At 32.8% G+C, this 17,768-nt stretch overlaps 1 protein-coding gene across 9 annotated transcripts in view; it reads right to left on the reverse strand.

Annotated features, from left to right (window-relative positions):
- LOC118191961 (uncharacterized) overlaps nucleotides 1-17,768 on the reverse strand; it is a 226,802-nt gene that overhangs the window by 88,633 nt on the left and 120,401 nt on the right. For 4 of the 9 annotated variants that reach the window (XM_085820095.1, XM_085820094.1, XM_085820091.1 and 1 more), the window contains exons 6-7: nucleotides 11,465-11,572; nucleotides 9,099-9,206 (exon numbers count right to left, since the gene is read on the reverse strand). The exons of 2 other annotated variants lie outside the window; for them this stretch is intronic. In XM_085820095.1, the coding sequence (XP_085676221.1) occupies nucleotides 9,099-9,206; nucleotides 11,465-11,572 (216 nt within the window). The remainder of the gene's footprint in view (nucleotides 1-9,098; nucleotides 9,207-11,464; nucleotides 11,573-17,768) is intronic. 3 more of the 9 variants (XM_085820097.1, XM_085820093.1, XM_085820092.1) reach the window with 2 other exon arrangements.

The raw sequence follows: 17,768 nt of genomic DNA on the forward strand, positions 1-17,768 counted from the left end.
TTTATCAAATACTACTGTAGTCCGATAACATATTCAGTAAAATGTTTTATCCCAATTATTCCACATGGATCGAAAACAACATCTTTCAGAAACAATTAGATAAGTTATAAGTATAAATAATACCTCTCATTATTTTTATGCAATCGAGTCCCATAAATTAGATTAATAGTTTTCTTTAGAAAATATGCTGGATAATCCAAATGTATAAGGAACAGCGAACAATCTTGGATGTTTAATAGGACCTGAGCTATTTTATTTAAAAAACGACAAAATCTATGAATTGTAGTTTTATTTATATCTGACTGACTGATTAAGAAATTTAATGGGCATTATTAATTACTTTTCATCGTTTACTTTAAGTTTAGCGGCTGTCTTTCCAGCCCGGATTTCTCGAAGCACTTTCTTGTAAAGTTACAATCTATTATACGACAATAGCTGATTGCTGCTTCCAGTGGTTTAACCACAAAGCATTACTTTTAGTCATATTGTAAGGATCCTAAGTTTTACTAACGTTTATTTTATTTTAAATCTTTACTATCACTTCTTATTTTCTACTTCCGGCCAAAATTAAAAGCTTTAACTTATGCAAATTTGTCTTGCTCACGCCAAGTACTTAAGTTGTGGCTTTTTGCCAAGCAAGAGAAAGGAAGGAGCTATTAGAAGCAGGCCGCTTGCCATAGTAGTTTTACTCGGTTGCTGGTTGCCTTCAAGGCTAGAGGTTTAATCCTCTTGATAATTTTAAACGTATCGTAGTGTTAGCAGTTCTCTGTACTACATACGGCTTTTTGTTAATATACGGCCAATCTTGGAGTTAGGTACTTGTTTATTAACAAAGTTAGTTTAGTTAGATTTTTAGTTAATATTTTTTATATTCTTACGTTCAGACCACAAGTGGTTGGTCTCTGTATTCCGAAGTTCCGGAAATCATTGTAAAGAGAGAAAAATAAAGGGTTTCGTATACCCTTCCTGTGTGTATTGTCTACTTCCCAAATTTATTGAACATAGCTTTAGTAAGCTCCCTGTTCCGAGTCAGGACAGTTAATGTTCCCAAAGCAAGTAAGGAGGAACATAGAACCTGATAATATTACATTTTTAAAGTAAAAATATATGAATTAAGTAATTATTTTATTGCATAGAAATCGAAAGAAAATATCTGGGAAGTGCGTAGTTTAAAACTTTTACAGCTCAAATTTTATGAGGTGCCATTTTCTTTATATTCTAATTTTTTGGTAATGCTTAGGAACTGATCCCATTTCAATAACTCTTAATAAGTTATCACAATCAGTATGAAATCAGTTGAAAGTACGCATTTCAAATTTGGTAAATGAGGTAACGTTTTCGCAATAAAAATCCGCTGCTGTAATAACAGCAATAATAACAGAGTAAAATGAAAACATTTCACGAATGTAATATCTAGATACTGAGAAATGACGTAAATGATATTCGGTGTCATTAGTTGAAAGAGAAGATAAGAAGTTAAACAATACAGATATTTAATGCGTTAAAAAAGAAAATACAGAAAACTGAAATTTCAAGCTTGCTGTTAAATGATTAAATACTTGGATACGTCCGAAAATCTTGGAGATATCTAAATCTACTATTTAAACAAGTCATGTGAGCAATTTCTTTCTTAGCATCCACCGTATGTTTAGTTTCTATTATTATCGCCATGCGCATGTAACTTAAAGATATTAATTTTGCATACCATTAATTATTTTAAAAACCTGAAAGACACAAACAGATTTCAATACAATAACTACTTCATTTTTTCTTTAATTATTTGAAATACTTTACCGGGAATATCTTCCAACTTTTGTGGTTTTGGTTTTATGCCGAAAGTATAGCTGGGTTTTTTGCCCAACAGATGCTTGTAAGCGTATTCAGAATCATAATAGCCTGGAGCTGTCAGGTTCAGACAAGAAAAGAGGATGTACTGAGACTCAAATTATTTCATACACTTCACATATGGTGCGTAAAAAGTGCGAAATTAGTATATTTGCGACTGGAAACTGGCATGCATGGTGCTGATATGAATGGAATTCTAATGTCATGCAGCTACATTTATTTAAGGAAGAACTACGAATTACTAAAATTTCTCTAATTTTCAATTTCGAATTTAAAAACTGAGGAAAAAATGAATTCTAACTACTGCATAAATCTCTACTGTTCATTACATATGTTTATATGAAAACTGACGAAATTAAATCGAACTATTACAATAATTTCAATATCGTATTTTCCGTACTTTCAATATTTTAAGCGAAATCATGCTTTTAGAAAAGACATAATAATTTGTTAAAACATTATATATAATAAAATGTAAGGGTTTTAATTGATATTTATTGCCACCTGTTGGGGCAAAGATGGAGTACAATAAGGGAAATTATATGGAGAGAAGAAAAGCATGAATTCAAAGTAGCCATATGCATGTATATGTAAAATTAACCTATAAATGTAATTCACTTAATTAATTTAAGAACTATTAGAAATAATAAGTGCTTCATAATTTCGAACAAAAATCTGTACATTCCTGCATTAAAAATCCCAGGTCTAAGAAAACGGAGATGAGTTTCACTTTGATTTCGATGAGGAAATTATATTTTAAAAATTTTCCTCTGTTTTAAAACATTTAAAAAATTTCCGTAGCGGATATAACATAAAAATATGAATATTAATTTTCCATTAATTTTGACGAAAAACAATATTTAATTTATGTATATCTTTACAGCTGAATTACGCTGCAGTTTCACATTTTTATATAACTATGAATCCCTACTAATAAATATTAATTAATTTTTATAACTGTATAGTTAATTATATTCCATTATGCTCAACCAAGACTGAGGAAAAAATGAATTCTTTGACTTCCTCTTTGACTCCACAGCAACTAGAACAAACGCGTCGCAATAATTCACTGTTATTTGTATGTGATCCGAAAGACTGAACGTTAAGGAAGCATTGCTGCAAATCATCACTCCAGTAACAGTAAAAACAAAAAGAGGGGAAAGACAGAAGAACAGCAGTAAATCTAGGTAGATAGTAATATTTCTATATAACAGCTAACATGTTTATGCATAATTGCACTTTAACATGCAAAAACCCTTCAAAATATTTATTATTTTCAAGTCATAAATACAAATTTGGACGTAGTGAAAGAAAATTGTGCGAAATAAAAAAAAAAATTATAACAAGAAATATCTGTATAAAGGAAAATTTATCTCTTTCATCGTCTGGCTGAGTATCTTTGTACTTTAGCCCAAATGATCAACTTGGGGTCGAATCAAGGATGGTTTTTGAAGCTTTTACGTGGGCCGTAGGTTTATGTATATATTGTACTACATTTATTTATTTAGTTACATTCTTTGCAAGCTGTCTCAAAATTTTATCGCACTTCCATTCAAAATAAATGCAGGTACTCACCAGGTATATCATCGAGTTTGGGATCCTTGGGTTTAACACCAAAGGAATATTTAGGAGTTGAATCTAACACCGATTTTATACTCTTTTCCGGATCATAAGCACCGGGAGCTGCATAAAGTGCAACAGAACTATATTCTTCTCAAGCAAAGTAAAACTTCTTATCAAACAATTACAAACAAAATATTTGCAAATAGATCAATGCTATTGTATCTGCAAATACATGAAAATATTAATAAACGAAAGTTCTTTCTATTAGAAGCAGTGATTCTTATTTCCATAGTAATAGATATGCTCATTTGTGTTTTTCAGAAGTACATTGGTCACGATGAATGAGTGGATAATTAATAAATCCTGGAATGTTAAAGACTCAGACTCTAGTAAGAATGCAATGTTACTTCTGGTGAAGATAAGTTTTCCTAAAATTTATGCAATACAAAGTGAATCTTTTTGATTAATGACATATAAAAACATCAGCGTGAGATAATACAGTCCTAAACATTTTGAAATAATGAAAATTTATAAAACAATTCTATCGCATGAAGTAGATCAGAATTTGTAGCTCCATAACTGATTTTTAATTAAATGACAGCCTTGTTCCTAACAGCTATCAAAACAGACTTAAAAATAATAAAAATTATTAAAAAGATAACTTCAGCCTGAGTGTTTCATGAGAACCTGAAAAATAAATGCTTGAAATTTTTATTAGAAAATAAATAGAACTAAAATGCAATATACATGAGATAAGACTTGTTTGCATCTCCAAAATGCAGACACTTTGATACATTACATAACATTATTTTGAAGGGTTGAAAAACTCCCACTGATGGCGAGTTGTATTTAATGTCTGCTACTGAAGGTACTGCGGTATTAGAAGAAAACAGGCTAATCAGCTGCTTGATATCCTTTTATCTCATAATCTGTTTTTTCATTTGATTTCAATTACGGCTGTTCACCTTATGATCTGATGAGCTACCTATCAGTAATTTGAAACCCATAAAGTAATTTGAAACCCGAGTATTTGCTGTGCAGCTGGATGAATAAGCAGATTGCACACATACGTAGAAGCTCTCAGTGATTTTGTAACTCAGCATAATGCTGATTGAGGCAGGGGTAATTGTTAAGGTCTGCAATAACACGTTATAAGCTGATATGTATAATGATGTGATTTGCATATCAAGATATTCATTCCGCAGGCAAAGCTGAGTTTTAGATGCCACATATTACTAACGGATTTGCAATGAGACACTAAAAATCCATTTCCAGCAAATATCTATACATAATTTTTGTTTTTGAAACTATTCCTGCATCACTAATTGCATCATTAGTTTATTATAAATTTCTGAGCAAAGCATCTACGGAATAATGACTTTCCATCCATGGTGTATCTTAATGTACAGTACCTGGCTAAATTTACATTTGGACTACCATTTGAATGTTTCAAGTGAATAAACAAGCATCAAAAAGCCAAGAGGGCACTTTAATATTTTTACAATCTATCGAAAATCGAAATCAGATTTGAAATTTTTTCTTAAAATTTTTTTCTTTAAAAGTATTCTTGCAGAACATTCTTAAAAGAATTATACAAGCTTTCTGTAATAAGATTACATATCTTATTTTATTTTCGTAAGCTTTCATAACGATTATCAATAACATAAACGCTACCTCAATCAAAGACGGGGGCGGCAATGCAGCTTAACTCCGCATGGTGCCTTCTGGATAACGCTAAATGTGTTAGCAATTTTCTGCTTTTCAACCATGCCATTGCAGAATGATCGTGCCAATAGATGGAGAAGCAGAACCGGCGCTAGGCGTCGATCAAAAGGGCTTTTTTTAGTTCCAAAACGACACCGCAATACGGTCGAAATTCGTAGCTTGAATATTTTGCATTGGAACACAGTGCTGTTGAGGAAGGAGGCGTATCGAACTTATCGAAATTAAGCGAGCTGAAGATTATTTTATTTTCTTTGAACATTGACATTTTCGTTGTTGCCGAAGGTGGCACCGGAATGCATCAGGGTGCGGCCACCGCTCCATGTCCATTGAGATTCTACCAAAGACCCCAGTAATTAGAAATAAAGCTCTACCACTCTAGAACTTAAAAAATAAAAATAATAATTAAAAAAAAACCCGAAATGGGAACTCGCTAAAGAAACTTACAGCCTGGTCACTCCTTCGATGGTCGTCAGCAACCCAGCCAAAACTTTTGAGAGAATAATCCAAGCTATACTCGCATCCGCTACTAAATATGTCGCCCAAGGACAGGTCAAACAATATTCACTTTAATTAGAGAAAACTGACAGTACTTACAGGTATGCGCAATGAAAGTATGCAGAAAGCATAAGGACTCAAAACTTTGAAGACTGTAAACCTCAAACCAGCTTAGGCTATGCTGAAACGGGAACTCAAACGGCAAACTTTTCGAAACTTTGTAGCAAACCTTGATTACAAAAAAGACGGCCCGAAAGCTCATCGATTTATCTTTAAGCTAAACAACGATGGAAACAGGAAAAACGCTCGCTCAATAGTTCATGGAAAGGACTTGATTTCAAACTGCGAGAAAATAGCTGATCTTTTTTGCCAGCACCTACTCGAAGTACCCTGCAAATTTCTCGAGGGGCGAATGAAACTATACCGATGCTGCGCTTAGTAGAGCTTCAGGCTTCACTACTGAACAATGATTTTAACATAACGGAACTGAGACAGGCGATTCATGTTATAAAACACGCAAAGCGAGCGTATTTGACGGAATCTTCCCAGAATTTGTTACGAATCTGGGAAAAGGAGCCATGCGAATCTCACTGCGAGCCATAAATGAAAACTGGCACTTAGGTATATAAGAAGCCTTGGAAAGAATATCCATTCACAAGAAACGAAAAGACCCAGTCTTAATTAAAAACCATAAGCCTTATCTCAGTGCTACGAAAAACAGCTGAGAGAATGGTAAACAACTGATTGGAAGTCTTCCTAGACAGGAGAAATATTATCAGCAAATACCAGGCCAGCTTTAGAAAACGCAGGTCCACCACGGACCACGTTATAAAACTTACACAACCTGTGAAAGATGGGTTTCATCGAAAAATGGCCACACTAGCTTGTTTCACAGACTTCCCAGGGCGCGTATGACACAGTGTGCCGAAATATACTCTGAACAAGTTAAGCGGTCTTGAGCTTAGGAAGTAAGATATTTAGGTGGTATACAGCTGTCTTAATGGCTTCCTTGGGCAGAAATTTGTAATAGTTAGATACTGTAATGTGATCTCCAGGCATCGGCTACAAAAGAGGGGTCTACCGCAACGTGCTATCTTGAGCTGCACACTCTTTAACATCATGATTAATTATCAGATAAATGAATTGAAAAAGGTATCGAAATTTTGTGCTACGCTGGTTATGTAACAATCTGGGCCACAAGCATTAATGTACTTGCCCCGGAGCAAGCGCTGGCACTTGAGGATCTTAAATTATGGTGGAAAGGAAACGACATGATTGTGAGCAAAGAGAAGACGACAGAATTCCACATATCGAGGAATACACACCAAAGACAAAAAGGGAACATGCATACTGAAAAGACGTACAGGGACTAAATGGGGGCAACGCAGGACGTCCTTGCGACCACCTATAATGCTACATTAGGCCACTGATGAAATACGGATGGGAAGCCTTTTCCATAGTTAGCGATGCCGTAAAAAGGAAACTAGACTCTGCTCAAAACAAGTCTCTACGAATAATCTGTCATGCTGCAAAATCCACCCCATTCCTCTCCCTTGAATGTCAGGCACAAACAGAACCTATTAAAAGCAACGGTGAAGTACTTCCAGAGAAGCCGAATAACGCCGGAGAACTTGTGGGAACGGTACGCACCTGCCAGCAGGTCTCAGAATACAGCACTAGTCCAGACTCAAACACTCTTTCAGAAATATAACATACAAACAGCCTTCCATTTAGAAGACTCACGATCAGCTATTAGTGACAACAGTAGTCCTGGCTTTTACTCCCTCCTCGCCAAAAACACTTTCTCTGTAAGCAAATCAGTAACAAACTTCGAAGGGGAGTTAATGGCCATTAGAAAGACAGCAAATGCGCTCTACCACCTAGACATCAAACAAAATGTGGTCTTTCTCTCGTACTCTACGGTTGCAAGGTAAGCTACTGTCAGAGCAGAGCCCCCGAAAAACAACTTGTAGCCCAGTGCCAAAAAGACTCCTCAAACTACAGGAGATCACAGCTAGCCAATGTACAGTGGGGCCAATGGCACTGCGACATCACAGGGAACAAAAAGGGCGACAGACTCGCAAGAGGAAGGATACTCTATTCCTTAGCCTATGCACCCTCTAGCATACAGAACCATATACAACAAAATGACATCAACACTCAAGAAGATCGTGAACGACCCGTGGAGGGCAGTTACTGTCGGTAAAAGATGGGAAACTATAACAGCAAAATCCATCCTCAGCAATCTGTCCCGAAACGTAGCTGCGGCCATCTGACCACAGGCCACAACTACCTCCAGAGTCATCTCCGTAAAATCGGGATTGTCAGTTCCTCCATATGCCTCCATGTAACTTAGGAGAGAAGAACTGTTATGTTATGTAGAAGTGAGGGGGCCATCATCTTCTTACCTACAACGCTCTGAGGTAGAAACTCGAGAAGACACAGTGAAGGAATGGGCACGGCTATACTGAATGGCGCGTCGTCAAACGGCTAACTTGCCAAAGACAAGTGTTGGCTGAAGAAGAAGAAACTCAATCAAAGACTTTTACTTAGATTTATCTGATTTGAAATGTTTTTATTAGAAATATGCTTTCGAAGGAATTAAAAACGATTTTAATAACTAATCAGAAGCCATAAAATTTTCCAAAGTATACATTTCGAGATTTTTTTTATACTAGACGTTTACATGTGATTATAAGATGTAACCTAAAAATACACCACTGTATTTGTTAGAATGAGGAATGCTGTATCAGATATATCAACGCACTTATAAAAACAAAAGTATCATTTCGTTAAGAATTAAAAAAAGAATCAGTAAAGATTCATCATTTCTATTTAGAGTTAATATGATTTCTTATCCTTAGGTAAAAAATATTCAATATATGAAATTTATTTAGACAGAAATTAAGTTATTAGAATTAAACCTTGTTAACGTGAAGACACTATAAGCTTTTCTCCAAAGTTGATGAACACTATGCATTAAAATAAAAATACATTAATTTTTTTTGCCAAGTAGTTTTAACTTGAACACTTCCTCAATGCATTTATTTTTCATTCTACCATTTTAATACGTGAATTTATTGCATATACAAAGCTTTCCACAGTTCTAGATCTTTAACGATTTAAGACATTCAAAATTTTAGTTATAAAACCCAAAACAAGAAAAAGCAAATTTTATCTCTAAATGTGGCATTATTTTTAAATGGAAGGTTTAAATCAGAGCTTTTGAGATTTGATCAATCTTATACGTCTTATTTCATTTTTTTCCGGCATTTCTAAAATTGTGCAAAATATCGCTAAATACTTATGTTCAAGTTTTTGTAAGACTTTTCGTATATTTATTTAGAGATTTTTCCACCTTCCTCACATATCAGTTGCTACTTATACCGACTAAATCATACCGAATCTTTGTGAAAGAAAGTTTTTACAATTATCTATTTTTGTTGCGTAATTAAGTTCTAAATACTTGCCTGGGTTATCATCAGGCTTTGATTCCTTGTATTTCACTCCAAAAGAATATTTTGGAGTGGAATCTAACACAGTTTTGATGCTTTTTTCAGGGTCATATGCACCAGGAGCTGTAGAAAGCAAAAACTACAATATAGTTTACAGAAAGTTCTCAGGTTTAAGCAATAAATAGTAATAGCATGTATTACTGAATAAACAATTCAAAAAAGCTGTTTTCTTTGAACTTTACTTTCGTGTTTATAATGTTACAATAAACCGACTTCCCATTTTTAAATAATACAATCATGATTTGGGGAAATTACTATCCAGGAAGTATCATGTTATACAATGCACTGCGTAAACCAATATCCATATAACTAAAGGCTCTAAGCACGTCAATTTACATATTTAATCTGAGAATAAGACAGAAACTTTCGTACGTATTAAAAGTGCTCAGACTGGAAATAACAATCTCTTGAAAATAGGCGCTCACAAACTTAGCTACGAGTAAATTTCGCTAAGCTTTCTATCGTTTATGGGTATTTATTACCAGTGGTAAATATTCTGAAATGAGGAGATATATCATGTAAATTTGGAACACACAAGAGTTATGTATTAAGTGTTCAGAGATAAAGCTCTGTTAGACTCCACATATCTGTGCAGAGCTGGATTAATCATTAAATACAAAAAGCACATGATTACGGCATCAAAGAAAGGTGGGTTACAAAAAGTTGCTTATGGGCACAAGAAAGATGTACTACAAAGTTTTCTCATTACCAGTTTTACCATGAAAGTATTATGCATAGACCGAGAGAGAAGGAATAGGGATACAACTGGCTTAAAAATCAGTTAGAATGTGTGTATGAAGACCAAAATCTTTTATATGCTTAAGGCCTTTAAAGGTGGTCTTAATCCGGTCTTGTATATGGGTAAGACATCTGCACGTGCAAACATTTCAAAGAGTCTTTCACAAATGGTGGAGATGTAAAATTTTAGTAACATAAATATCACTACATAAACAATAATATTGTCAACATGATTAAGATAATCTATAAAGTTATTAGGTGAAAAGTCAGAAAATCTATTTTGTTAGTTACGTGAGGCAAATCTATATGTATAAAAACGGTGAATATTCTAAACATTTGAGTAAGTTGTTACTAGATTTACAGATAGTTAATTTTAAATGGAACTTTTTGGTTAAAGTATCAAAGTCTCATTGCGGACACATTAAATGGGAAAAGAAAACGATTATCTAGATGAACTTTAAAAAAAAAGAGGGTTTCATCGATGGTATTAACTAATAGTTAATTTACTGTGGTATAGAACTCCAGTAAGAAAGTTCTCTCTAAACAGAATACAATTTTATTCAGATTAGTCATATTAGCCATACAAAAGTCTTATAAGTTTGATGCAACTATCTCATAAATTATCTCGCTCAGTTGTCTGATTTTCATTTTCATATAGCGTGCATCAAAGAATGAAAACAAAAATGTATAAGCATATTCTGTAGAAAATGGAGATCACAGTCTCGTAAAATAGCGAAAAAATGTGTTTCTCAGTTCGTGAATGTGTGCATGCATGCACGAATACGTACAATAACATTACATGCATGTATTTTCAACAAAAAAAATGGATCTTGAAATAGGAAACACGCTTTTCCTTTCCGTACTTTTAATGTGGGCATTTAAAAAGTAATATGCGTTGAATAGTAAAAATATATTTAAAAAAATTATATTTATCTTAAACAACAAATTCAAAAAACTATTACTCAGAATTCTTTCATTTTTGTTTTATCTCAAACAGCTTTTAAATACCAGCCAAGAAAATATACATATTTTTTCTTAACTTGTTGTCAAGAGATAATTACCAAAATCAAGGTATTAAACTTGTTTCCAACATTCAAATGACATTAAGTTACTGTTACTTATCGTTTTTAATTACAAACTATAAAATCTACTTAGACAGACAAACATATAGATTAGATAATAGAATGCATTTCAATTTATTTGTTGGTTTCTGCATGAGTCTGCTGTTTTTCATCACAATCCGCGCTTTCAACTCTGTTTTATTTTTAACTAAACATAACGTATTCGAAGATTGATTCATTACTTGTTTCTGTAGGTTTAGTGATAGATTATAGTTCTTTTTATTGCACGTTTTATGTATAATATAATTGATTCGGGTTTTAAAAGATATATAATATTTTTTTTTACGTTTTTCAGTGATCATTATTAGTAAGCTATAAAGACGCATTTCGACGATTTTCAATTTTTGACAATTTTCTCACTTTTAATCTATCAAACAAGAAAAGACACTTGCAAAATGACTTCCATTAATAGCAGAGGCAAAATGCGATTTCAAAAGAAATGATAAATATCAAGATACTCGCCTGGTATATCCTCAGGCTTTGGTTGTTTGTACTTTATCCCAAAGGAATACTGTGGCGTGGAATCTAATACCGTTTTGATACTCTTTTCGGGATCGTACGCTCCCGGGGCTGCCGAATAAAATAAAGTTACCTCATTTTAAGATTATCCTCGACAAGAATCATAATATTTAATAAGAGTAAATCTAAAAACATTTTCGAGAAATAAACTGTGACTGTGACACAGCAATCTGAAATTTCAGCTCCAGTTTTTGCAAGAGAATGACAATAAGAACTCAGTTTTATTGCTGAGACATTTTCACGCAATTTAGCAAGACAGTTTAATATTACACATAAAATATTTGATCATTGATTCCGTTAACTAAATTTTTATTTAAAAAAGAAAAAGAAAAAACTGAAATCCTCATTTAAAATTAAATTATCTAATTACTTAGTTAAAAAGCAGTAACTGAATTAGATAATAAATAATCATATTTATAGTTAATCATTTGCTGTTTAAATAAGTTGAAGGGATTCAGGTTCGTAACTCAAAAGGGGCATACACATAACATACTACCCTTGAGCTAAGTAAATTTATTAAAACTCATGCTTTAGACTCAGGAATAAAAAACAGGAAAATATCTAAAAATATTTCAAAATACTAATTTAAACTAGAAAATATAATAATTGAATTTATATATTATAAATTTAAAACATTTTACAGTTTTCTAAGAATTGTAAAATTGGGGGGGGGGGGGTGGAGAAAAACTTAAGAGAAAATAGATAAATAAATAAATAGCCTTTTATAGCTACGATGAAACGCTAGTGCCTAAAACATCTAGAAGGTCCTAAAGATCAAAAATAAAATTTTACATATTTTGAGAATGTCTTTCAAATATGTAATTAATCAGTCATACATATCATTAGACATTTTATTTTAAGATAACACGCGCTTAATACTTTCACTGAAAATTATGAAAACACCAAGACACAAGCGTTAAACATAAAATGTCGTTGGAAACTGGAAGAAAATAAAGACATTCTTCTCCTGTGTCTTTGGGGTGTAGTGGTTAAAACATCCATCAAGTAACTGGAAGATTAGTGTTTAATTTCCGCCTAAGGCATACTTGACATTTCAAGAATTTCGCTTCGGAAAACGTGATGACTTTTCAATATAATGATTCTAATCGAAATAAGTTGATCGACATATTTTTTACAATTAATCGTTTCAATCGAAATGGTCACTATACTTAATTTTTTACTAAAGTAGCCCTTGGTTAATTACTTTTTTCTTGGATTACTCATAATGCAGGATTATAACAAAATAATGATTATATTAATCATTAGAAATAAAGTATAAAAAGGGTAAGGCAAAACGTCTTTCGTTCAGAGCTCAATTACGAAGAAGCAAGCATATCGATACTTGCCTGGCAAATCATCGATCTTTGGATCCTTTGGTTTTAAACCAAAAGAAAATTTAGGAGTAGAATCTAATACAACTTTAATACTTTTTTCGGCTTCATATGCTCCAGGAGCTACAATATACTAAGAAAAAATAATAAGCATTCACACCTGATTATTTATCATTCCTGACTGGATCTTTCGGTTTTACACCGAAGGAATATTTAGTTGTAGAATCTAGGACTACTTTAATGCTCTTTTCCCGATCATGTGCAGCAGGAGCTGAAATTTGTAGTAAAAGAGTAAGATGTTACTAATAATTCTCTTACTCTGAAATGAAGAGCTTTGATATATGTTAAGAGGGTCGAAGTATAGTTAGTCACTTTGAAAATTATTTAGTATTCATTAGGAAAGTCTTACACTTTTAAACTAGCTGTAGTGTAGGAGGATCCCAGAGCTAAATAGTATTCAGCAACACCCGCGACATTATTTGTTGCATAGCTACTAGTGATAATTCACTATTGCAGTGGACTTTTATTGTTTGTCTATGGAAAAGGTATGATGAGTCAGTTACTTTCAGCAATATATAAAGACGTCATTAAGTGATTATTTTATGAAAACATTTACCCAGTTATGTGAACATGGAAAAAATATCATTAGTATTTATGGTGCGTCATAAAAAATAGCTTAATTGAAATAGAGAAGATAAATTATGGATACATAATTTCACATGAAACATTTCAATTGAAAAAGAATGTTACATCGACCAACTTAGTAACAAATAAACCGCTAGAATTTATATGAGTTACCTGAATTTTATAATTTATTGGGGTCCTTAAATTGCCAATAAACAGCCTATGTTTTCTGTCGAAGCATCGTGCTGCATTAGGTATTTTAGATCATAATTTGCAAAGGATACATTTGGATTTAAATTTTGATTTTTTCAAGATTGTGGTAGTATTATGGTTCAAAAAACTGAAAGAAATCCTCTGCAAAGAATAAGATCGATATCAAGCCAAATGATGTGGCTTTCCTCAGAAAGAATAAAGAGCATTCTCATGTATCGGATTACATAAAATATGCAAATCTTCTGCTGTAGTTGGGTAGGAATTCATGACAACTTCACAAAAGCAAAATTTCAAGCTAGCCAACAAATATGTGTACCTATGTGTAGGTTCTAGCCCAAGCGTTATACGTTTTTGGAGGGAGAAAGCGAAGTTTCGATGGAATGACAGGAGAAACTACTAAAATATTACATTGCGTCTTCAGCGTGGGAAGCGGAGGGCAACATTTGAGCCCTCTTCGTGTGTAAATTCGACTTCCAAACACTGCTGAAGATTTCTCCATTCATTACAGGGTTAGTCGAGCTATGAATGGAGCTTAAGATTTCTCAGAAACAAATTAAATGTTAAATCTGTATTGTTAAATCTGTAACCATTATAACTGGATGAAAGAAGGAAATTTTCAAGTATGAACATTACGAAGAAGTTGCAAAAGAGATTCAACAAAGCAGTTTGAAAAGATTTTTTTTTTTTTTTCAATCTACTTATTGATCAAACATTGTCTTCACTGAAGCAGAACGATTTTGACCACCTCAACACAATGAAAGCACAATGAAATTTCTCTAAGAATATTTAAAATATTAGATAAGAGATGATTAAGGAACGTGCTAAATTTTCCCACCCTAATTTAATGCAAAAGACAACTAAAGATTCACTAAGTAGTACAAATAAGACGAAATCTAATTTTTTTCGAATCCGAACCGTAATTCTAAAAGGTTCTCCTAAATTACTTTCTATCCATGTCCTAAAATATTTTTTATTATTCGTATGTTTCGAGGATTCAGATGTCTCATACCTGATAAGCAACCATCAATCTGATATTAAAGCTGAAGAGATGATCACGGAATTGCGTCGCATAGATGATCTTAATTCCTGAATGGCAAAAACGTTCAAAAGGAGTTGCTTCCTACATTGATATGTACACTTTATAAGATATTTATTTAGACAAAATAGACCGATATTTTTTAAATTTTGCCAAGTTTTATTGCAAATAATATAAAACGCAAACCTACCTTAGAAGAAAAAATTTTCCCACTTTCAGATTATTTAGATTAAAATTATTTCAATACTACTAGAACTAAAACTTCAAAATGTTGCAACTAAAAAAACTACTGAACAGCAAGCGTACAATTGTACTCGCCTGGTAATTCTTCGATCTTTGGCTCTTTCGGTTTTAAACCGAAAGTATACTTAGGCGTAGACTCTAAAATAACTTTGATGCTTTTTTCTGGATCATAAGCTCCTGGAGCTGTAAATGCACACAATGAAAATAAAATATTAACTTAAATTTCTTTATTCCAGCATACAAATCTTAATTTTGAATTGGTGCTTATTTATAAAAAAGGAATGTACTACTTTTACAATTCCAAGCGACGAGTATTTGCATATAACATATCGTAGATTTGTAAAGTTTTATCATTTAACTAATAAGTTTATTTTTTTAACGTTTCGAATGGATATGCTTTTTTTTAACAATTATAGATAAAATTTTGTCCAATGCAAATAAAAATCGGTGGCGATCTAATACTTCATTGAGCTTCATTCAGTATCATACAGCAATTTGGGAAATAATGACATTCTGCGAAACGTAAAAGTTTTATCTTTCAAGTAGCCTTGCAGACAGACAGTCCATATTTTGCCTGGACTTTGCAATCACCATTATTTATGATCTTTAATTTATCTCTCAAATTAAATCATAAATTGCTTAACAAACTGACGAATTTACAAATAATAAATGTAATTTTTAATGATTTATATCTTAATTTTATTATTTTAATAATACATGATATAATTTATAATATATGCAAGGGATCATCTTTAAGAACACTTGCTCTACATTATAATCAATAAAAGAAGTTTCAGACGTAATAAATCATGAATTATTTCATTTTTCTGTTTATTCATTTCATTTTAAATTTGGAATAGACAATGTGTGAAACTGCGTGCCTTCAGAGGCAATCACTGTACTTCAAATAGCGTACACTGGTTTAAACGGGAGGATTCCTAGAAAAAAGAGCCCTCCCCCCCCCCTGGAAGCGAATTCCTGCCTAGCTACGGAAACGATGTTGCGGCTACCTTCTGAAGGATCACGTGATCCCAGTCTGAGCGATAATCTTTTACTGTTTGGCGTTCAAGTCTTTGTAGTTAGTGAAAATGGTAACCTAGCTACGTGGGTTTCCTGGAATTGTGCGGGTTCTGAGAATTGTCCCTTTTGACGTCAAGTCCCGCGTAGCCGAAACATAATGTGATTCGGACCTTACACATGGGAAAAACCATGAAAACGCCGATGCAGCCAGCCCATTCGCACTCTGGTCGAAACTATCAGGGTTCAGCGATTTTACCGCTCGGCTGCTGGCGGGCTATATGTCAGCGATTCTCAAAGGCTCTCGCGGAGCAACCTTTGAATCATTTTTCGGCTAGCATGCAGCATTGGAATAAAAGTACCATGTTCACAGCTTATATATAGCACATTAATATGAGTACAGGACCAGAGACATCGAACTATTTTCAGCTATAACGAGTAAGAAAATTTACCTGCATATTTTTATCTTCTCTAATGTATTTATTTGCTTTTTAAGCCTTTTTTGGAGGGAGGAGGCAAAAGAACTTTGCATGGTTTATTCCTTCGTTTCCAGTAAAATTAATTGTCTGTTAACTGTGCAGGCAATTAAATGGATTAATTTCTGGCTAATGCCTGAATTAAGGATAAGCCGTCATAATAGAATATTTGAATACCGAAAACTGCCTCTTTCACCTACAGTAAAAATCGATAGTTTAAATTAAATCGCCTTTCGTTACGTATAACTTAATAAATGGATATATGTTAAGACGAAAATGATAGATAAAATGTCTCCTTAAAAATTAACTAACTGGAGATAGACTACAGAGACAGTTTTAAATGCACTTTTGTTTCAGAATATGCATTTAATGCTTCATATTTCTATACACTAAGTAACTTGCATGCTTATAAAAATTCTAAAATTCTATAGTACATAAATTATTCTTTTAAATATATTTCTTGCTGAAATGCAGTTTGTTTACTTATGCCCCAATGAGCTTAAAGAACATATTAACAATGAACAGAATATTAACAACAAGAATAGGAGAAAAAGTGTTTGAAAATAAAAGTAAAATTTGCATAGTTAAAAGTTGAATAAATAAAGGAAAGATTTTTTAAAAAAAGTGCTTGAAATGAAATTATTGTGCTTTTTTATTTTTTAATGTACTCGCCTGGAACTTCGTCTGGTTTTGGATCTTTATATTTAATACCGAAAGTATATCCAGGGCTTGAATCTAGCCTAGATTTCATGTCTCCGTCTGTGTAAGAGGCGGGTGCTAAAAAATTCAAATTTCAGTTCAGTTTGTGAAGAATTACAGCGAAATTTAAAATTAGAATGAACATTTTGCTAGAAATCTACAGCTTGAAATTGTCTAATGCTTTCTCAAATATTAAAATAAATTTTCCCGCGAACAGAAAAAAATTACAGTTTTTTGGAAGATAACAATTATTTTAAGAAACATGAAAATGTATTAAAATTTTAGCTTACTTTCAAATTTGAGCATTGTAAACAATCTGAAAGGAAAGAAGGAAAGTGAAAGACAGAAAGATTTACATAAATGATGTTTATACTAAAAACCTATATGTTGCATAACTCTGAACTTTAAGTGTAAAAATAAAGGGAAACATAAATATTAATTTAAGATTTAGACACCCAGCTTATTGTTACTGGAATGGTCAAACTACCAATTAGCACTCAATATTTTTAACGGCAGTACTAAATTAAAATTCGTGATAGCACTATATAATGAAATAATAGGTATAACACATGCACGCCAGCTTGAATTTCAAAAATGAACAGAATTCA

This window comes from Stegodyphus dumicola, chromosome 7 (assembly GCF_044657685.1).
Source record: "Stegodyphus dumicola isolate Sdum_Otavi_A_Nest chromosome 7, ASM4465768v1".
Classification (NCBI taxonomy): domain Eukaryota; kingdom Metazoa; phylum Arthropoda; class Arachnida; order Araneae; family Eresidae; genus Stegodyphus; species Stegodyphus dumicola.